The sequence below is a fragment of the Oryzias latipes genome, chromosome 13 (assembly GCF_053564925.1).
Source record: "Oryzias latipes strain Hd-rR chromosome 13, Olatipes_Hd-rR_3.1".
In the NCBI taxonomy this organism is placed as follows: Eukaryota; Metazoa; Chordata; class Actinopteri; order Beloniformes; family Adrianichthyidae; genus Oryzias; species Oryzias latipes.
In genome coordinates, this window is record NC_136249.1 from 14,533,064 (window position 1) to 14,556,008 (window position 22,945).

Here is a 22,945-nt window from a genome sequence, read left to right on the forward strand (position 1 = left end):
CTGAAGATCCTGGGTGTCATGATTACAGCTGCAGCTCATAACTGCCAACTCCAGGCCACGGTGCTCCAGCTCCTGCCGGTGGGGTTCGGGCTGAACTCATTGAGCTGGGACACTCTTCCTCTTGGCCTCAGCTGCGGCCAACAGAAAGCAGTGTCCGCCTCTCTACCCAAGATTCAGTGGACATAGGACCTGCCAAGAGGTGCCATGCCCTCCCAAGGACCTGTAACAGATGTGCTGGTTTTAATCCTGTTTTAGATTTTGGTTTAATGGTGTTTTGGTGTATGAGTTAGTCAAAGTAGGCAGTGATTGCTGTTTTTAGCTGCCCTAAAACCAAATTGCCCACTCGTGTTTAATATTTTCCCCCCTTCTTTGTAGGGCCGAGTGCTTGGACACAGCGTATTCTGGCGACAACGGTGGAGGCTCAATTGTGGCGTGTGTGCATGCCACAGAGTGGGTTGTTTTCTTTTTTTTTAATCTTTGGTTACCAATCACCTCCATGTGGCTAAGTAGGGGTGTGCATTGGCAGGAGTCTGGCGATACGATTATTTTGATCCGTGCCCCACGATACGTAACACATCCCGACATTGTACCGGAACACACTCATTGTGTAATATATATATATATATATATATATATATATATATATATATATATATATATATATATATATATATATATATATATATAAATATAAATAAAGAATAATATATAGAAAATGAGTAAAGTATTGAATTCAGTGGACCGCCTTCTTCCATTAATTTTCTTAACCCGCTCTATTCCCGCTATAACCTGCGTGCGGCGTTTTCATCTTTGTGCTGCGCTGGAGCGCCCCGACTATCGTGTCATCCTATGATGACCGTATTTAGCTCTCTCTCTGTGTAGGACACACTGAGGAGAGCAGGGGAAAACAACTCTCAGCTGCAGAGGATGTGAACAGGTAGAGAGGCGGGGAGGGGTTTTGGCTTCAGACACTGAGATGGAAACACGGGCGGCAGATTAAGACGCAGCTTTCACTGCGGAAGTTGAAGCAGAGACTTTCTCTGTGACGATTTTATGAACTCAAACATGGAAACATGATTACCAAATAGAACTCTTCAAAATAATAAACTTGATCTCTCCACATTCTCTGTGTCTACCATGCATTGGTGTAAACAGCCATCGCTCCATGCAGCGATCAGACCATAACTTTAGCTCCGCCCACACGCGACCGCGGTATCATCCTTTAAAGAACACAATTTCTAAGAGGAGGAGCGTTGCACACCCCCAACAGGTTTTAATGACAGAGCCCATTATCGTCTCTGCCTGGTGCGTACACGGAGCTTCAGTACATAAGACTCCAACAGGCACACAGCCTAACGTAGTCCGTTATTATATATTCATGAGGGGAAAAACCTGCCAAACCGACCCTAAAACCGCCCAAATTATGCATACCCGCCCAAAGCCATTTTTACCCGGAAATTTAGAACCAAAACCGCCCAATCTGGCAACACTGGTCACAAAGACGCAGAAACATGCGGAAGGAAGCAGTTGTCACAAAGACAGTTCTCAGACAGCGCAGGAGAGAAGGTGCGGGAGAATCTTTGAACGAGCTCATGAACCCTGAATGGAGACGTGATCACCGATGTTTTAGCCCAGTGGGAATTTCAGAAGAAAAGCCCTTCTTTTGCAGGTATACTTCCGTTTTAAGTTGTTATATTGTGTTGTGAGTTGTTAGATTGTGTTGAGAGTTAATGTTTTGTGTCATGAGTGGTTGTGTTGTGAGTTATTGTTTCATGTTGTCAGTTAATTGTTTCGTGTTTTGAGTAAATTTTTTTGGTGTTGTGACAAATTGTAGGATGTTATTTTGTGTTGCGTTGCAAAGTCTAAAGTGTTGTGTTGTGACCTTCCTGGGCCACCGTAATGGACCGCATTCAATTTTCATAGTATTCCATTGAAAAAGGTGTCAAAGGTCCATTGTAAAGGTTATTTTTTTTTATCAAGGCACAAAATGGCCGCCAAACCGTAGGTCGTATCGCCATTCCATAATGATTTCAAAACCTTGTTTGGATATCCCTGACGAGGTTATATTGGTTTCGTTAGCCGATTCTAAAAAAAAAATTAATAATTTTTGTTCGTTTTAGCTGAGTCAGCACATTTTTTTAACCATTTTTTTGTTGTGCGTTGATTTTTTCGTGTTGTGAGTCAATTGTTTCGGGTTGTAAGTTTCGTTTTTTTAGTGTTGTCACAAATTGTAGTGTGTCATTTTGTGTTGTGTTGCAAATCTAAAGTATTGTGTTCTGACCCTTCTGGGACATTGTACATCGGAGCAGAATCGCCCCGATGGCTGGGGAATGTGACACATGCTGATTACATCATCCGCAACTGGAAGTTTACGCCAGTAGTGCAATCACATGCAAATTGCGTCACTTAACTTGCATTTATTTAAAGCAATATGAGAATGCAGTCACTGAGAACATTGTTAACATTGATGATGATGAAAATTTAAGAAAAACCTAACTTCACACATGTACATGGATAGACCGGACAGCTTGATAGAAAAAGGGGCAAGTACTGGAAAGATATGTCTTACATCTCATATCTTGCAGCACTATTGAACACAATAGCCCAGTTTTTTTTAATTTAATTAATTTTTTGCCTCTGTATCGACTGCCACTGGATGAACATTTGAAGCATTTTATTACAAAATCAGAAAGCAGCTATTGTATTTCATGCTCTGCTGTAAACCTACAATGGGTGGAGCACAGCATTTTAAAGGTACGGAATTAATTCAGTGTCAAAAATCAGAAATGCACACAACCTGTTTCACAAATACACACGCTCTGATTCACAACTGTAATTTTACGCAAACGTGCAATATATATTTGGAAATACACACGTGTTTCACAAATGCACACCCTGTGTTTCACAAACACAAACATTGTGTTTCACACATGCACAATAAGAGTTTCTCACAAATGTACACTCAGTGTTTCACAAAAACACGATACATTTTTCAGAAATTCCCTATAAATTTTTCAGAAATTCACAATAAATTTTTCAGAAATGCATAATAGATGCTTCACAAACACAATTCTTAGGCACACCTGTAACATGAACTCACAGATCGTCTGAATTTTAGAATGTGCATTCACAAACCCGCTCTTATTTGTGAATCTCCCCACATTTATGAGAGATTTCTCTACTGTGAATATTGAGACTCCCTTCACACTGCAGGTCAACTAATGTCACTTGTGGCTAATGAATTTGTCAATCAAAATTATCAGCAAAGCAGGCGTGCTCGCTTTCAGCCAATCAAATGGCCCTTTATACTTTCTCCACGCTTTCACACTGATGTCGGAACTGAAAGTGCACGACACACAAGCATGGCGGACAAGTTATAAAGTCCAGAGATGCAAAGTCACTACATAGGATTAACAAAATGAAATCAAGTCAGTAAGTCTAAAAACACGAAAATAGCCAATTCTCGAAGTTTGCCACAAAATGGCCATGTAGGTTGTGTGGCCATCCCATAATCATATAAAAATTTCCTTGGGATATCTTTGACATGTGTGTTTTGGTTTTGTTACTTAGTTTTGTTTCTTCTTTTATTTGACTTCATGCGCATTCTTTTTTTTTTGTTATCGCTAGCTGTGATGTCATCGTCTTGGGGGGGTGTCATTCACTTTGCCGAAAATTCATTTTCGCTGGGTCCTAGGTGAGTGGAAAATTTTGGTGACTTTTTCAGCATGTGTGTGTGTGTGTGGGGGTGTGGGGGTGGGGTGTGTGTGTGTGTGGGGGGGGGGGGGGGGGTCAAATTTTCGCCTTAACATGCTGAAATCTTTCCAACTGCAAAAACAATGGGGTCCTTGCAGTCAGTGACTGCTACTGCGGGCCATAACTATTTAATCCTTTGAAACCAGAGCTACCGCTGGCAACAGCTAATTAGCCCATGGCCTTTAACTCTTTGATCTTTTATTCAATCAAGGAAGAAAAAGAAAAAAAATGTCCCCAACTCCTACTTTATCTTAGTGTTTTTTAAGATTTATAATTTATGGACAATCCTTTTTTAAAAAGGTGATTCTTGATTTTGGTGGATTTTCTTCTTCAATTAAGTTGTCTTCAGTCCAGTTCCACCAAGATAATTTTATACTTAACAGGAAATTATTTGTACTATAGAAATGATTTCTGAAGTACAAATGCCAACAAAAAGAACATTTCAAGCTTTTTTTTAAAATCAAACAGTACAAATTAACACTTACAATCATTTTTTGTGAAATAATTCCTATTTGTTTTGTGTCGAATGAAATGGATCTAGAATTGCGATCCTTCATGCATTATCCAAAACTACTTGATCCTTTTGGGGGTCACAGGGTATGACCAACTATCCTACCTACCATTGGGCAAGGGGATGGTACACCCTGGGCAGGTCACCAGTCCACTGCAAGGCTACACAACAACACACTCCCACTTCCACACGTAGTGACAAGAGTCACCAACAAACCCACAGAATACATTTTTGGACCACTGGAGGTAGCTGGAGTTTCTAGAGAAAACCCACAAGGAGAGCATACAAACTCAATGCAGAAAATACTCAAATGGGATTTAAACCAATGCCTTCTTACTGTGAGGCGAGAGTACTAACCACTGTGCTATCCACGTTTGAACCAGATGAAATGTGAACTCGTTGTTAGTTGCAGTCATTATAGGCTGAATTTTTCCTTAAAATTATATAGTTAAAGGACCTATTTTATGCTAAATCTACTTTTTGAGCGTTTAAGTGTATTATACTATTAATTCCTCATGAAAAAAAACCCCAAAGCGGTATTTTGATCCATTCACACATTCCTGAGTATTACTCTAAAAACCTGTTATCTGAGCACCAGCACTTCCCAACCCATGAAAACGAGTTCTCACATTCATAAGTACGAAAGTGAGAACAGCCCCTTCTAGGAAGTCTGTGCTGCCAGCACCACCTCTAGGCCAACGCATACACCCACTTTCTCCGCGGAGCTAGCGGTGGTCATCAAAAACTTAAAATCATTTCTTTTGTATGCACAGTATGCACCCATCTTTGCAAAAGTTTGGATGTGGTTTGTTTTTGTGGGCGAGTCCCAGACAAACTGCTGAGGCCGGCTCTAGGTTGACATCATTAAATGGGCGTCATCCACACGGAGCAAAAGGCAGAGCTTCAAAGATCGAGTTATCTTACTTCCGGGTAGTCAAATAAACTGGGAAAATAACTCTTATTTCAAAAATCATTTGGTCTTTAGTGTGCCAAAGATAATATATTATCATATGCATGAATATAATTTACTCTAAACAGCTTAAGAATATTATAGTATAGACCCTTTAAGTGAAAATATTGTTCTGTGTAAAAAAACAACAACCCACGAGTGGCTGGGATAGGCTCCGGCAACCCTGTGACCCCGAAAGAGAAAAAAACATGTTTAGAGGGTGATAGAATGAATGCATGAATGTGTACTTTTGATGTTTTATAAAGTATTGCATATTGTTGAAAATTTCTAATTTGAGGGCAAAAATTTGAACAGCAGACAATAGAGCGTTTGAGTGTAGCGCCCTCCTGGGGAGGAGACAGAACTCAGTTTCTTGAATGTTTGGAAATCCTCCTGTTTCTTGGCTCTTTGAACTGTGCAAAAACAACGAGCTTTATTTTAACTGCTTGTGTTTGTTGCAAATGTGGATGTTTTTCAGAAGAAACCAAGCTAATGTGTGATATTTGAGCTTTGTCTTTTACTGCGAGGCACTTTGGCTGCAGCAAACTGGATCCTGTATTTACTTTTTATCACTCATGATTTCCCTCTCAGGATTGATTTAAGGTTTAAGCTGCATATAACCATGATAACTCAATATACTGAACAAGCTAATGCAGACATTTTAAAAATAATTCCCAGCTGGAAGTGCTGGGAAAAAAGCAAAAAGTAGTACACATGGAATTTATTTCATTAGGGTATATTTGACTATAAGTATAGCAAGTTTACTATAGTAAGTGTAGTGTAGGAAGTATACTAACTGAATGACTCTTTAGATTAAATTGGAATATTTTAAGTTTACAATTTACACATGTAGATAGTAAATCAAACACCAAGTTTACAGCCTCACTTTTAGTATATATACTAAGTATATTTGTCTAAGTATACAGTGCTTAAATAGACTACTTTTTTCTAAGAGGTGTCTCTTAGCTTTCATCTTTCTATTTTGTTTTATTGTGTTTAACAAGCATCCATGTTATCATTGTTCATTGATTTATTTTGTGCCAGTGAGTAAAAAATAACTGATACTTTATCTAAAATTATAATCAATAAAAAAGGGTAGCTTTCTTTTATCAATCTACCACGGTTTTCCTAGCTTCAAAACTAGTTAGTGTGGGTTCACATATGAGGGTTTAATTCCATTGACGTGCATTGTAAAGCAAAATATATAAAAACATGAAGCGTATTGTTATCGTCTGAAAACTGATCAAAGGTGTTCTCAAGAATGACAGCAAAAAACATCTTTCTTCTGTATGTGCGCAGGAAGTCATGTGTGTTTTTCATCCCATCTAGAAGGATTCATGCAGGCGGGGTCAGCGTCATGGCTGCGGCGTGGACGGTGAAGGCAGCTATGCTGATTTGCCGCTTGACCTCTTGCCATGCCTTCTTTGGGTCGGCTGAGTTCTGGATGTCAAACAAGGCGTCGTAGATCCCAGGGAAGGACTCGCCTGCATATTTGTTATGGCTGCTGGGAGCAAAGATCACATGTCTGGAACAGAAGGGAGTTGGGAGAGAAAAAGGCCTGCTTAACTCATATTTCATACACTGGTCCATGGGTGCTGTGGTAGAACATACAATATGCTGTCTAAGAAAGATGCAGACATGTTTTTATATATTGATGGACAAAATACAAAACCTATATGTAAATATTTTGATCTTGAGTTTTTACATGACAAGGATAACTCCACATTTTAAGTGAATCTGCAAAAAAAATCCTGCTGTTTTTATGTCAAAGGTCACAAGTCAAAAACCAACATGTTCCTTTATTCCAACCTATTTTCAGAGGCAAGTCGAGTCCTATTGTTACAAAGCTGATGGTTCTTCACACACTTTATTCTCCAATTTACAGAAACCTTGAAGATGTTCTAAAATCTAAACAACTTGTTGGATTTGAACAAATTGTCACAATATTCGAGCCGTTTAGTCATGCCAAAGAGATCTATAAATGACACTCAGCGCTTTCCTGAGTGATTTTGGAACTTAGTCATTTATTCATCTACTGGTACTAAACATGTTTTGTCTACTTCAGGGTCACAGGAGCTTACCCAGCTAGTGTACAGCAGGGGTAGGGAACACATTATATGCATGTTCTTATATGCTCATTTAGCCCATGCTGTTCACACTGGACAAGCAGGGAGGAGCTTCTTTTTTTTTACTTGCACATGTTCACCACCTACAGCTGAAAGACGCTTGGTGTGAGATGTCAAAGTGGTGCGAATCTCACAAATCTTGCTCCAGGCTTTTTCTTTCACAGCTCCAATCTGACATATGAAAGACTCTGTGTCATGTCATTCCAGCCAAGCACAAACCGCAATTGTTAATTTATTCTTCATAACCGATTTTCAAACAGTTGGCACTACTATAAATTAAAGGGAATGTCATCCATATGCCACTAACAAATCAGAGTCCCTGATTGGCCAAAGTTCAACCTGGTTTAACTTGCAATGGTACAATGGCCGCTTGTTTTGTACATAAAGCCTGAAAATGGTCGCCGAAACTTAGCTCAGTAGCTACGCATGAACGTAAGAGTTTTGAACCCAGGAGCCCAAAGCAGGCATATACGTACGTTTGCATAGTCTTTTAATTCAAAGTGGCCTCTTGAATATGCATTGTCGAGTGTGGTGTGAAGGTAGTTCTAAAAGGCTTTAGTATGGGCTTCTCCAAGTGTTTGGTATCTTGATGTTTAGTCTTCTGATGATCCACAGGTCTATCCCACATATTTACCTTCTAACAGATGTTACAGCCAATAATAGTAATGGTTTTTGATCAAAAATTTTAACTCTTTAAAAAGATTGATTTAGACTTTAAGAAATCTGTATGTCTGCCTGCATGTCAGACTAACCTGTAAAAGGGTCTGCCAGGTAAACCAAGTGGGTCAATAAAGGCTCTTTCAAGGTACATGAGCTGATCGTTCACAAGCCGCACCTGCAGGGGACTGAAGGACACCCACCACATATCTTTAAATGGCTTTCATATGTCCAGTCACTAATTCTTATCACACTTTCAATTGAAGATGTGATGGAAACAGATCAAACTTGTTCAGCCCCGTAAGAGTTTGAACTGTCTTACTCGTCCCTGTTGAGGGTTTTCAGACGTTCATGGAAATCTCTGGCTGCAACAGTGAAGTTCTGTACTGCAGAAAACAGGGAATCTGCAAAGTAAAGTTCCCAGATTTTATTAGACTTGTTTCTTCACACGGTTTGTGGCACCACCGACACAACTTACCAAATGACACCTCGTACTTCACCATTTCATCTGGGTTCTTCGCAGCCAGCTGCGCGATGCTCTGGGCGTACTTACCCAGTGCATCTGCATACTCGTTAGCATCAAGCGGAAGCAGCTGGGAATTGGCCAATAGGACGGTGAGACCTCCTCTCACCTGAGCCACCGCCCGCAGCCTCCGGAAGGACGGGTCATAAAACTGTTCCACAATCTCAAAGGTTTCGTACACACTGTGGTAGACCGGATAGCTGCTGTAGCGCTCAGTTTTCTGAAAAAAAACAAAAAACAAAACAAGAGCATAAAACCTCTTACTGAGTGCTTTAGCAAAAAGATACCTTTTTCCACAATATCTGTGCTCACAATCAACCATCAAGTCTGTGGAAAGTTAGAGTTTAAATTCAGATTGTGTACTAGGCAAGGCAAGGCAAGGCAAGGCAAATTTATTTGTATAGCACAATTCATACACAAAGTAATTCAAGGTGCTTCACAAAACAGAAAAATGCATTAAAATCACAATACATCATAGAAATAATCAACATAAAATTTACTTTAAAAGAAAAGAAAAAAAAAATTTGAAAACTGATTTAAAAATAAAGGAAGGAAAGGAAAGAAAAGTGCAGATAGGACCTTTCAGTCATATACACGGCTAAACAGAAATGTTTTAAGTCTAGATTTGAACATGAGCACAGAAGAGGCCTGTCTTACGACTTCAGGGAGGCTGTTCCAGATTTTTGCTGCAGGATATTGAAACGCTGATTCCCCTTGTTTAGTTCTGACTCTGGGAATCAACAGGAGGCCGGCCCCTGAGGTCCTCAGAGTACGAGATGGTTCATATGGCACTAACATGTCAGAGATGTACTTTGGTGCTCGGCCAAGGAGAGACTTGTACACAAGCAGAGCTGCTTTGAAGTCTATTCTTTCAGGTACAGGGAGCCAGTGCAGAGACCTGAGCACAGGACTAATGTGATCATACTTCCTGGTTCTGGTCAGGACTCGAGCAGCAGCATTCTGGATGTGTACTAAATATTATCACCGTAGGGAAGTTTGCTCAGATCTCACAAATAATATAATTAAACTGTATTTACTACAGTCAAAAGGTCATATACAGGAATAATTCAATAGAGAAAATACAGATTTATTTGTAAAAGTTTCACGTCTCACCATGTCTTTTGTGTATCTGGCTCTGCCTGCAGCAATTCCCAGTCGGATAAAATAGGCCTCAAAGTCGCTTCCAGACCCGAGTTTACTGATCCTTTACAACACCAGAGAGATCAGACCGTGAATGTTCTGAATCATAAACTTCATTAGAATTACAGAATTGGAAGCATCTGATTAAAATTGCACTTTTTTAAAATTCAGACTTGCCACAATGCCCTTTAGTTGTTCTCTCATTTAATCACAAAAAAAAGAACAACTTGCATAAGATTTTAAAATACAACAACGTTCAATCCATGAAGGAACATAAACACAGTCAGGAACACAGTCAGTGGCAGCATCATTGTGTGGAGCAAAATCAAGGGTAGCTTAATCAGAGGTTCTTGGCATTGTGCAATTTAAAAAAAATGTATTGCCGTACTTTAAAGGTTTCAAAATCTGTAAACTGCTGCTCCAAAACCCTTAAAAAACCCACTCTAATGAAAATTGTGTTTGTGTTGTTTTTAACCTATTCTTGTGGCTTTTTTCTGATGATGGAGGACACATATAAAGTAAGTTGAGCTCAAAATTGCATTTCTGAGTATTTCTTTATTCAAGTCATTTTGAATCAGGAGCATTTTAAAAAAATCCTTTTGAAAAAGATTGTACTTGTGTAGAAAATACGCTGGGTGGCCACAAGCTCCCTGCTCTGCTCTGTTCTGATCCATCCATTTGTAGACAAATAGATCCAAGTACGTTTTTGTGTTCCTCGTCTGAGCTGGTATCTTCTGACTCAAAATTGTACGGCTGGATAGCTCTACTATTGCTCGCCATTTTTGTTGCACTGATAATGTTAGGTTGGGGTGTGAGGGGCTGTAATCTAGCGCGGGGTAACGTGAACAGATAGCTGTCAGCAATGGAGAGGGGAAGGGGATCGGGTTGCTCTGCCTCAATGTCCCGCCCACAACTCAGAGGTGAAATTGTAATGAACTCCTGCTGCTCTACAGGAACTATTTCCTACAAATGAAAGGTTTTTGATATTGCCTAAAACATGGAATAATCATAATTAAAAGATGACTAGGAACACTTGGAAAATACATCCAAAGATGGATGATTGGAGTGGGACTCCAGACAGACGATGTTGTTTCTTTACCTTGGAGCGTCGCGGTCATTAGTCCAGTTGTCCCTTTTGTGCCAGCTCTCATACAAAGAAATTCCTTCCTCTCCTTCCTCTGGACTGGCTATCTGAACCAACCACCAAGAAGAAGAAAATGATGGCCAACACATAACAAAACCTAAGTGCACATCAACCTGATGTGCTTGGGTCTCACCTGCTTGGTGAGGTCATAGACCAAAGTGTGCAGTGACGGAGTGCAGTCGACTCTCAGTGTGTACATCCCTGTAATACCACAAGATCATGAGGCAAACTGAGCCTGAACCCTGACTGAAAGATTATCCTAACCATGCCGACCTACTCACCCTCTATGGCAGAGTCTGCGTTGATGTAAGCCACAGCTCTCTGCTGCAGCAGCCTGGCATTGTCCTGTGGAGACCAGAACATGCTTCATCCTTGAGGGCACCATCAGCAGAGCCTGTTTGTGTCTTCAATCATTACCTCTGCCCATTCTGTAGATCCCAGCAGGCCAAACTCCTCTGCGTCCCAGCTCGCAAATATAATGCTCCTCCTCGGTCTCCATCCTGCACAGGCACACAAACACACACACATGCAAATACACTTTTGGTCTTGATGTGGTTGTGAGTGTTTTCCATTGACAGAATCGACAGCTTGATACATACTCCTATTCTAAACCACATTATAACTCAGTAAGAGACACTCTGAAAATTGATGGTAAAGAGGTAGAAAAACGTGGCTTCAAAGTGAACTAGACAAAGAATAAATAATACAGTTTAGCAGCAATAATACAGTTTAGCTCATCATAATCTTTGTGTATTGGGGCTCAACGATGACAAATTACAGGGATACAAGGACAGAAATCCTTGGCAGAAGAACCTTGGCAGGGTTTCTCCCTGGAATGGTAAATACCTGCATAGCGCTTTTCTACTTTCCTCGAAGGTCCAAGGTGCTCTACAGTCTCATTCACACACACATTCACACACTGATGGCAGCTCTGCTGCCTGAACACTGGTGGCAACCGTCCACCATGGGCAAGGAGGGGTTCAGTGTCTTGCCCAAGGTCATTTCAACACATGGACGGGCAAGGTGCCCATCAAGCCTGCAATCTTCCGATCAGGGGTCGACCGCCCTACCGCTGCACCACAGCTGCCCGTGGAAACCACTGTAGTTGCATCCAACCATCTCACACAAGGCGAAGCTTGGTGTACATCTTGGCAGTACTCTTCATCCTGCTGTATGGCTCAGAGACATGGCCTCTAAACGAGAATGCAGTAGAACAGATGGATTTGATACCTGAGCCCTCAGACCCATAGAGAACATCAAATGGCCCCACCGTGTCACAAGCAAAGTCCTAAGAGCTCGCTCATGCCAGCCCTTCGATCTTGCCTGACTGGGCAGTGCCGCACCCGCTGGCTTGGTCGTGGCTTTCACACCTTGACCACACTTCGAGAGCCATCCTCCAATTTGACCCTAGGGCTACAGGCTGGAGATGACCACAAGACAAGCTTTGCACCCAATGAGATATCACTGTGGTAGATCTTATACAACACAGAGAATTCAGAGCTACTGGATCAAGACTGACAGCGAAGGAAAAACCCGGTCCTCCTGGTTGGCTCTATGCATGGGAACAGGAAGCCATCCATCCCACTGGAGATGATGATGATAAACCAGCTCAGTGGCCTTGTGGTAGAGTCTGCCCTGTCACTGGAAGGTTGTGGGTTCAAACCCAGGGCAAGTCATACCAAAGACTTTAAAAATGGGACCCAATGCCTCCCAGCTTGACACTCAGTTTTACCAAATGGTTCCCTGTGTCTGCAGTTCACTGATCCCCCAGGGGATGGGACAAATGTGGAGAGCAAATTTCACGCACTTAGGTGAAATTTAATTTTTAATACTTATATTTGACAAATTAACGGCCACATACTTTAACTCCCAAAACCAAAAATGCATCCCTCTACATAAAATTAATGACGCGCTAATTTTTTTAGAGTCCCTGTTTTCCTGTTGTCGCAACATCTTTTCTCCCAGTTTAGTGTCATATACGACTCTTTGCAAAGCATCTCCCCATCACTAAAATTAGGAGTGCAGCTCAGAGATTATGTATGTTCACAGCACTGTTTTGATTCACCAGCTGCTGCTGACACACAGCCGGTGAAAAATACATATTATCTCCTTGATACCTTTTCCAAGCAGCAGCCCAGCGCTCCTCACTGCTTCATGAATCACTGCTGCTCCAGACATGGGATCAATTCCTCCAAACACCCAAGCATCGCGGTGTCCTCCCAGGATCACGTATCTGTCTGAACAAACCGTGAGACCGTGGAAAAAAACTTTAAAATATAAACATTCAGGATCCAACACAAAAAACTGCTACTGATGAATTGAGCGGGTACTGGTATGTTTTTGTTTGTGACAGAAAGTGCCAAGTACCTGGCTCCAGAGCTCCTCTGATCTTTCCGATCACATTATAGATCCTGGTTATCTGGTTGTTGCTGTAAATGTTCATGCGCACCTTCCTGCAATGCAGTGGGACAAATGATTGACACACAGCAGCAAAAACACTAAAAACAGAAACAACCAAGCAGGAACTGTTTCCTGGAGAGTGACAGCTGCAAGAAAGCCCCGAGCTTTTTGGCAAAAAGGAAAAAAAAGGGAAGAGATGTGGAAAACACAAATGAACGATCTACAGGACACAGAAACAGGAAAAACTTCTGCGTTTCTTTTTGTCATTTCTTGAACCCTTTATCCCTGTGGTTTTCTAATAGCATTTTTTGTGAATACTCTGAAATCCACAAGCTCTTACTGGCTCTTGATATCATCGGTGAAGCCCGGTCCAATCCTGTAGGACACATTCAGAGCCCCTTTCCAGTTGTTGGGTGGAATTTGTCCTCCCATGTTCCTATAAAAAAAAGGAAAAAAAGGAATCAAATTTTACATAATTTTACAAACGTTTTCTCAACATGTGAGATGTTGTCTACAGTGAGATTTTTGAAATTATTTCCCTAAATAATTGACTTTAATGAGAACTGGACAGAGTGACGCCTCCCCTCTGGCATTCCATATAAGTACTTGCTGGCTCCAAGAAGCAAAAATCCTATAGACTTCTGTAGAGGAATAAACAGTTACTACTCAGTCATTCTATTTGTCAGAAGAACCATTGTTGGTCTGATATATTTTTAACATGTTCTTTATAAACTTGTGTTTTTTATGTTATAAAGTTTTTCAAGTTATAAACTGACCAGTCAAATGCCACACTAAAAGTAGGTGGTGCCTCCTGGCCCCCACGTCCAACGTTCAAATTGTTTGACAGATTTTGGTAGCTTGCTGCCAAGTCGCATGGGTGTGAACTTCCACCCAGCTCACCCCTGAATGGCGAGAGTTGTTGCCCTAGAAACATTGACTCAGGCGAACTTGTACCAATCACTGCTTACTGACAAAATCTAGCACCAAAATGGCAACTGAATTGACTTGATTTGATTGAAGGGAACCATTTTCAATGGGTGACATCACACTCACTCGGTCCAATTCTCAGATACAGTCACTGTCTTAAATGCAAAAGGACCTCTTCTCATAACAGAACTGACATACAAATTATCTCTCGGCCAAACAGTTATACTTTAGTAGGTGAATTGCATCATTGAAGCCAATTGGATGTACAGGGATGTCCGGAAGTCCCACCCCTTCCTCCATGCTGAATCTGTATGTGTATTCTGCAAAAAGTAGAGAAAGTCAGTGTCAGACAGATTAAAGAGGTTTAATGCCATGCCAGTGCCCTCATACACCTTTAGCTGGGTACCCTGGCGTCAGTGGGTCTCCTGCTCCGTTCAGATTGAGTACATTTCCCCTCTGAGCTCCTCCACCAGGCAAGTTCCAGCCGTCAGGGTAGGGCTGACCACAAACACAGGAAAGAACAAGGCTGGATCTTACGGTTCACATTTATATAGTCCACTTTCTGTCGCAGATTTGAATCTTACCTGAACTCCGGTTGCCCAGTAATCAGCCGGGTCTGAGAACATGATGACTCCCTTCGCTCCGGCCAGCATGGCGTTCTTCACCTAAAGACAGATGAAAGTGTGAGGGTTCTCGGGATCCTTTTTATAGTCATTACAGGTGTTTATCATTTCCTGCCTTATTGCCTCTGAATATTTTTCCGTATCTGACAATGACAATCTTCCCTGTCACATTAATGCCCATCTCTCTTTGCAGCTGGACGAAATCCTCTGTGCGTCCGTAGTTCACGTACACCAGATCCCCCTGAAAAGAGAAGCAGATTCAGTACAAAAGCTATCTCCTTGGCCACTTCCTTCCACAAAGATAGAGCACAAAACAGAGTGTTATTTGTGTATTTTAGGGTCTGTAAAACATTTACACAAAAAAGTGTGTAAATGTAACTCCTGTGCACCATAATCTTTTAAAGTGTCAGTCATAAAGCAACAAAACAATGTGTTTATGATGCACAAGTGGAGTATCATGCGCTTTTAAACTGCAGATGAAATCTCAGCAAGTCTCTCTGGAACAAATGACTTCTTCCCTATAGTGTTTAACAAACAGAATGTTTCTGACACAAATGTATGAATTTCCCTGAAAACAAGCTCTCGTGAAGGCAGATCTTTTTGGCCTCAGCTTTCTTCTTAAAAGGCACTGCTATAACCCTCACCGGCACAGATCTCGACGGCTGCAGATGTTATTATAGGTGTTTTGTTCTGTGACCCACAAAATTCCACCTGGAATAAACTCTCAGCTTCACTGAGAGTCCACACAGATCAACCACTTCTGGACACGTTTGTGTTGTTATCATCACTTTTCTTTAATGTCACTTTTGCTATTTGGTTGTTACTTGCTGTTTGGATGTTTCTTATGTCTTTTTTGCTGTTGCAGACAAAGGAATTTCCCCATCGTAGGATAAATAAAGTCTTATCTTATGTCATTTTATGATATTGTGAATTATGAAGTTCATATGATTTCATATTTGGTGCCGGAAAATCCCACTGGGATCATCTTTTGATCTATTTTCAAAGCGTTCCCAAAGTTTTTATTTATTTTGATTATGCCAGTGCAACAAAAATGGCGAGCAATATTGAAGCTGAACACAAAAAACACCACTTTCCTTTAAGTGGGTCTTTCAATAAAGGACTTTTCCAGATCAGAACTCTCCATTTTGATCTAAATGTTTTCTAATACCTTCAGTTTTCTTTACATAACTAAAAATGTCAAAACAATAAAAAAAGCAAATGTCTCTTCAGGTTTAAAGGTCTTTTATTGCTTTTTTTTTGTTATTCTGTTTACAACTTTGAGGTCCTCTGTTTATATTTTCTCCTTAAACATGTAGCTTACTAATAATCCTGTACCATAGAAATCTCCTCATGATATTCAACTAAAAGCCATTTTTTCTTATTATCATCCCTACATATTTCTGGTTCCAGCTTCTATTGGAATTCTTTTTGACTGGACAAACAGGAGTGGCTGCATATTTACCTATTTCTTTATAAAACATATGTGTGTGTGTGTGTGCAGAAACACACCTCGGGTTGTCCTTTGGCAGAGAAAGCACTGAATGGAGGCACAATATCTGTCACATCTTCATAACCCTGTGGAACTGGCTCAGCCAACGACGTCACAAAAACCTAAAAAATGAAAATGTATTAAATTCGACTGTAAATGAAAAACTGTTTTGCTCTAAATTGAAACCAGGTGAGCTCTTTTCACCTACTTAGACTTTCCTTGACTTCTCGTGAGCTAAAATCATTGACTGTATATGGGAACTGGACTCAGTGACTCCTCCCCCCTGGTATTCCAAACAATAAGTACCCTTTGGCTTCAAAAAGCCAAAATCCCATAAATACTATATATATATAAACATCCATTAGTCAATCATTCTATTTGTCAGAATAACCATTCTTGCTGTGATACCTTCTTTTAATATATTCTTGATAGGCCTGCACAATATACCGCAAATTTATCGTTATCGCAATATCAAGCTGTGCAATATGCATATCGCAAAAGACAGAAAATTTGCAATAAATGGTTACCTTAGATGTGGCCAAACAATCTTATAGCAGCTTGAAGTGTTTAATGGATTGAAAGAATCCCTTTCTACATTTGACCAATCAGATGGACCCCTTCACGTTGTTAACTAATCGGATGGCGCCCTACTATGTTGTATGTTCGCCTCCTGCGTCAACAAGGGTCATTTCTAGTATAATTTTTAAGCTGTTGTAATGGAATGGGAATAATATTTTTGGTTGTTTTGCTAATTGTTTATATACCGCAAATTATATCGTTATCGCAATATTAATCACTGATATCGCATATCGCGAGTTTTCTTCATATCGTGCAGCCCTAATTCTTGATAATTCAAGTTATTAACTGTCCAATCAGATGCCTCAATAAAAGTACGTGGTGCTTACTGGCCCCCATGTCTAATGCTCAAAATGTTTGATTGATAGATTTTGTACCAATCACTGTTCAACGACGATATCTGTTTCAACCTGGCATTTATCACGAAAAAATGGCGACTGAATTGACTTTTTTGGTTGGAGCTGGAAGTAAACAATTTTCTGTGTACAATGCCACAGTCAGTCGCTCCAGTTCTCATGATACAGTCAATAGCTACATACAGACAATGCATGTCTTCTTCTCATTTAAAGTTTAGCTATTAAACCAATGTATGAATAATCAATACTCAATCAGCCATGAAACGTTAATTCTTGTCTCACATTTATGGTTCAATGTTTCCCTTGTAATTCCCCAATTACTTATCAACTATTTCCTTTATGTAAAAAATAGCTGCTGCAGTTTTAATGCAGCTTGACCTTTCCTTTGCTCTCAATTTCCTTCATTGTTTTTGAAGTCTCCACTCCTTAAGAATTGTTCCATCCTCCCATGCTTCACTTTGTGTCAGACCAAAATAAACCCACTGTGCCTCAAGTCAAATGGTATTTTTCCAATTTCTACTATCAATTTATCTAATATTGAAATGATTTTTATTGGTATAGGTTAATGCAATTCGATTTTGCCTCATAGATTGATCTGGTTGGGTCATGGGAATAGGAATCCATCAATCTGCCTACCGCCTGCCCTGACTCTCCCTTGGATCCTGACTACCCTGTCTCTCCTCTGATGATCATGGGTCTGTTATTGACCTCTGCCTGCCTGACCCTGATCTAGATTTATGGACTCTTAGCGGAGCTAATAAACCTGCTGCATTTGGATCCAGCCGTCTGCCTGTTCATGTGACACGATGTAGTGTAACATTTAAAACATTTTTGGTAATATTCTTTTCTCTCTATCAGCGTTTAGGTTGCCAACCATCCACATCTGTCTTTATTTTGTGCTGTGGTCCTCAGTGTATTACAGTCTCTGTTCATCATTTCAGTTCAGGTCCTTGTCAAGTCATCTGCTTTATGTTTAAGTGTATTCATTAAATGTTTGCATTTCTGTCACTAAGCCTGATCTACTGCAGTTTGGATCCTTCAACACCAGTTCCTAACACACATAACTGGCGCAGACCATTGAGAACCAGGGAGAGTAAGTGTGACATCACCCATTGAAAATGGTTTACTAAATGAAATCAATTTAGTCGCCATTTTTCTGGCAATATGGACGCTGCCATGTTGGAGAGAGCTACACAAAGTCTGTCAAATGCTGGATGTGAGACAACCTACCTTTTTTGAGGCATTTGATTGACCAGTTTATAACTTGAAAAACGTGCAATCCAAAAAAAAAAATCATTAAACAAATTTAGGATAGCCGAGCAAGGATGGTTATTCTGACATATAGAATGAGTAAGTAAAAGCTTTTTTTTCTATTTCTGTTTCTCTATATAAGTATGTGAGGATTTTGGCTTCTTGGAGCCAACAGCTACTTCCTGTTTGGAACACCAGGGGGGAGGGGTCACTCAGTCTAGGTCTCATTTACAGACAATGGCGTAGACCTTTGATGCCTTAAAGTGAGGGAAAGTCAAAACATTTAGCTTATATCAAAGACAGTCTGCACTCTGCAGAGACTTACAAACAAATGAATCTACTGGCAGCTGCTGAGCAGACTGGAAGTGCGTGTGGACGTAAGTGATGTTAGTGACATTAGTGATGTCCCACTTAGAGGCTGTCAGCTGAAAGCTATTACAGAAGCAGCCAAATATGCTAATCCTAATAGTGTTAAGGTCGTGCAGCTCCAGCAGACCTTGTTCTCTGCTGTATCAGTGACTCTTGTCAGTTGACACCTTCCCTGGTTTATCTTGTGGAGAACCTTGGACTTGAGCAAAGGCTTTTAAGGAAAAGTGGTGTGGAGGAAGGTCTGCTGCGGCACACAAACATTCTGTCTTTTTTGTGGCAAAAAATGTCTAAAACATGTTATTTTTCTTCAAAACCTTTTAATATTTTGTATGTATTGAATCTGGGCTCTACCTCAGTGCCCAGTTGATCAACAATGGAGATGTAGTTTGGCTGGGACTTGTTGGGGTACGATAGCAAGACGTCGTAGGGCACCATCTCCACTGAGTCCAGCCCAAACTCCTGCCACTCCTCTTTGATCTGCTCGGCATACTTCAGGTTCTGCTCGGTACCAGCCAGATGGGGGAGGCGAGTAAATTTTCTGTTGGAAAATTAATAGGAACACTTAAAGACACACTTTAAAGAATAATTGTGTTTTTGGTGTTTTTTCAAAATGATTTTGTGGTGTTTTCTTATGATGGAGGACATAGATTTAAAATTGAAACTTAAAATTGCATTTCTGAGTATTTATTTGATTAAACTGTTGTCAGGGGCAGACAAAAAATGCCTGTTGGAAAAAGCTTGTATTTGTGACATAGAAGCTACTATGGCAAACCAGAGGCTCCCTGCTCCGGTCCATTCTGATGCCTCCCCTTGCAAACTAACAAGAGACTCCTCATCTGAGCTGGCATCTGGCTGGATAGCTCCGATATTGCTCGCCATTTTTGTTGCTCCTCTAATGTTAAGTTGGGGTTGTTAGGGGCTGTAGGATAGCGGAAGAGAGTGCTAACACAGGGATGATGGGAAATCAGCACCGGCTGACTCTGTGCCAACAATCCTGATTCAGAGGTAATTTCTTATGAACTACTGCCTCTCTGCAGAAACTATGCCCTAGAAAACGACACACTTTTTAACATTTTGGCTCAAACGGCATAATCATAATTAAAAGATTGTTGGGAACACTTTTACAATACATTAAAAGTTGACTAGAGCGGGACCTTCATGGTTTGTCCTGCTTTTGGCCAAAAGCAACAACAATTCTGGTATTCAAGTTGTTGGTTTGGTTTTAAAGACCTGTTTCTTATCAGCGACCAACTCAGTGGCCTTAAGGCAGAATGTCTGCCATGAGAATGGAAGGTTGTGAGCTAAAATCCATGGTTGACTTATACTAAAGACCCTGAAAATGAGATCCAAAGCCTCCCTGCTTGCCACCGAGAATTAATAGGTTGGGGGTTAAACGACCAAATGGTTCCTAAGAATGGCCATGTGTCTTGCTCACTGCCTCCCCAGGAGGCTGGTCAAGTGCAGAGTACAAATTCCACACACCCAGGTTTGTGTCAACTTTATATATTACATATTTTTGCAAGTGTCACTGCTTTCTTCAGGTTCACACATCCTGTGAGTTTATGATTTTTACACTTTTAGTTGTTTCCTTTACTCTTTCTGTGTGAATGGCTCAATTTCCACTAGTCCAGTAAGATATGTGCATTTTCATTTTTTGAGACTGAAATGACAGCTCAGACAAAAATCAATGTTTAAAGCAATTGTGAATCAGTGGTTTAACATCCTGACAAAAAGGAGCATCACATGTGAGTGATATAGCACAAATAACCTTAGTCGAAAAGACTGGGCAGTCAAGATCCAGAGTGTTTTTGTGTGGATTTTTACCTGAGATGCTCTCTGATCCGGTCTGCCTGCATTTCATCCAGAAACTCCCTCAAATACTCATTTGAAGCTTTGTGGTCTTCTTTGTTGGTGTGTGAGGGCTTTGCAAACCAGCCTATGACACACACACACACACACACACACACACACACACACACACACACACACACACACACACACACACACACACACACACACACACACACACACACACACACACACACATGCACAAAGAAACAGCACGGACAAAAATAAAGATGTTTGTAACCTCAATCTCTCCTTGCAGAATCTGCAGTGTGCGTGAAAAACTTTTAACCAAGGCCGGTGTTACACAACACTTCATACTTCAGATGGACTCTGCTCTTCCTAACAACACAGTTGAGTTGTGCTTCTTTCAGAGAAAATTACCATCATGATCTTAGTGAGACAACCACAGACTGTGAGAAATGTGACAAAGTGATGACAAACTAGTGCTCGCTGTGAGGCTAATGCAGCTGTCTAAAGAAAAACCTTTAAAGTTTTACATCTTTAAGCTGGTAATCTACACTGGCAAGTTTGCATTTACTGTTGTCAGTTATTCAAATTTAGCAGCAACTTTCTTACCTATGATGAAGCCCAGCAGGAACAAGGCTGTCACAAGCAAAATCCACCAGACCCAGCGGATCAATCTGCCCTCCTTTCTCATTTTAAAGCCCTCAGAGAAGTTCTCACACTGACTCGACAGGCTGTGCAGGCGAGCTCTGCAGAGACAAAGACACAGTCATTGTTGGAGCTGTGGTAGAGCGAGGTAGAGTGAGACAGAAGAGAGAAAGAGGGAGGAGGGATGATTGCTGATAGAAGCAGTAAGACAAAAAGTTGAGAGTGGGAACTTTTCATGTCTGCAAGGCTTTGCCCTGAGATGATTGGTGTGCACTCCCAAAGACTCAGTGGTGATTGAGGGTTACTCAGAGCACCGGACTTCAGAAACAACAGGAATCAGTAAATAAAAACATTTACTATTTATGTGTGAATTCATAATTTGCCCATATGGTTTGATTTCCTGCTGCAAAGCCCAAGAATTGTTGGAAAAAGTTCTGTCTTGCTTCAACTTGTGATTGGTTAATGTAAAAAAAAAATCCAACACAAATTATCTTTAAACCAAAAATGGTTATAAAAAAAATTAAAGGCTCTGTGGAAATAAGAAAAATCCCATAAGTAATACTGTTTTGGCGCTGTCTTCAAAAATGGATGGACTGCACTGTATGAAGAAACTAACTGGGCCCAAAACTGCCATATAAACAGATGAAAGCTCTCCAGAAAATAAAAAAATAAAACTATGAGAGAAAAACAAACACAAGGAGAAACATTTTACATAAATCTGCTTATTGAACAAATGCATGAACAATAACAGGACTCTTTTAGTCAACAATTTCAAGTTTCTGTGTGAATTTAGAGAAAGAAAACATACTGAACAAACTGAATGCTTTTTCCACACATTAAAAGACAGGATTTTTACTCTTGGTCAGTAAGTTTCATGTAAAACAATGATGTGTATCTACATAAGAATGCACAACAGCACCCTCACCCTACTGAAGACACGATCCATAGAACCAAAAGCTGATTAAACAGAAACCAGCTTTAACGGCGCACTTTGGTCCTGTTTGTCAAATCTGCCATTTTGTCTGCACTGACTGACAGCTGCATCCTTACAGACGACAAACCCAAGTGGTGGTCTTGGAGTCAGGAAAACCCCCCAAACATTCCACCCTCTCTGCAGCGGAGCGAAGTGGAACCCTCATAAAAATGTTGTAATGAACAGAATACAATGATAAATCCTGTGATTGTTAAATAAAAATAAAAGAGGGGTGAGCGTAACCATCTTTACTAGACACCATAATCAGTTAAGGTTTGAAACTAATAAATAAATGACAAATCAAGAGGAAATGAGCATGATTCTCTCAGTCCAAACATAACCCCCTAATGGCTGCACATGTGCAACATGTTCTTCCCACGTTATGGGACGTGCATGCTTGTGTTATGCTTGAGTGTCGTGGCTCGCTGAACAGCTGTGTGTTGCGGAGAACGGCTCTTTGATGCGATGGGCTGAGGCGTGAAATGGTGAGGAGGCTCTCTGCTCTCAGGAATGTGGGAGGTAAACACAGGCCTCAGTGCTGGACTCATCATCCACGCACTGCTCCTCCAGCTCATTAAGTGATGATGGAAAGAGGTCAGCTGGGCCTTTTTGCGCTTGCAGTCACATGGCCTTTATTCTTGTTTTCTGTGACCTCTTAGCTCCAAACAATTGTTTCCACATTAATATTAATCAAACACACTGCAAAGACTGAATCTCA

The 22,945-nt window shown here is 40.7% G+C and overlaps 1 protein-coding gene across 2 annotated transcripts; it reads right to left on the bottom strand.

Annotated features, from left to right (window-relative positions):
* Window positions 1-2,402: 2,402 nt before the first annotated feature.
* Window positions 2,403-21,459, bottom strand: naalad2 (N-acetylated alpha-linked acidic dipeptidase 2). 2 transcript variants are annotated; one of them, XM_023961664.2, is made up of 20 exons: window positions 21,219-21,459; window positions 20,619-20,730; window positions 19,146-19,332; window positions 16,263-16,364; window positions 14,869-14,994; window positions 14,715-14,795; window positions 14,523-14,628; window positions 14,357-14,450; window positions 13,544-13,639; window positions 13,171-13,256; window positions 12,921-13,040; window positions 11,221-11,303; window positions 11,085-11,148; window positions 10,937-11,004; window positions 10,759-10,850; window positions 9,633-9,723; window positions 8,475-8,739; window positions 8,319-8,400; window positions 8,092-8,184; window positions 2,403-6,738 (listed from the first exon to the last, which is right to left on the bottom strand). In XM_023961664.2, exons 1-20 carry the CDS (start codon window positions 21,298-21,300, stop codon window positions 6,549-6,551), a joined length of 2,220 nt encoding a protein of 739 aa, XP_023817432.1. In that variant the 5' UTR covers window positions 21,301-21,459; the 3' UTR covers window positions 2,403-6,548. The 2 variants fall into 2 exon arrangements, with proteins under 2 accessions (XP_023817432.1, XP_023817433.1); XM_023961665.2 differs by lacking the exons at window positions 20,619-20,730; window positions 21,219-21,459 and adding an exon at window positions 18,922-19,035 and having other exon boundaries at window positions 19,146-19,285.
* Between the last annotated feature and the right edge of the window lie 1,486 nt (window positions 21,460-22,945).

Bases quoted from the DNA above. Each gene is read 5' to 3' on its own strand.
- naalad2 (XM_023961664.2), bottom strand. From the start codon at position 21,300: ATGAGAAAGGAGGGCAGATTGATCCGCTGGGTCTGGTGGATTTTGCTT. The intron at 14,796-14,868 runs GCAGGAAATGAT...ATCTGTCTTTAG, and splicing joins AAATATTCAGAGGCAATAAG to GTGAAGAACGCCATGCTGGC. The intron at 13,041-13,170 runs GTACTTGGCACT...CGGTTTGTTCAG, and splicing joins CAGAGGAGCTCTGGAGCCAG to ACAGATACGTGATCCTGGGA.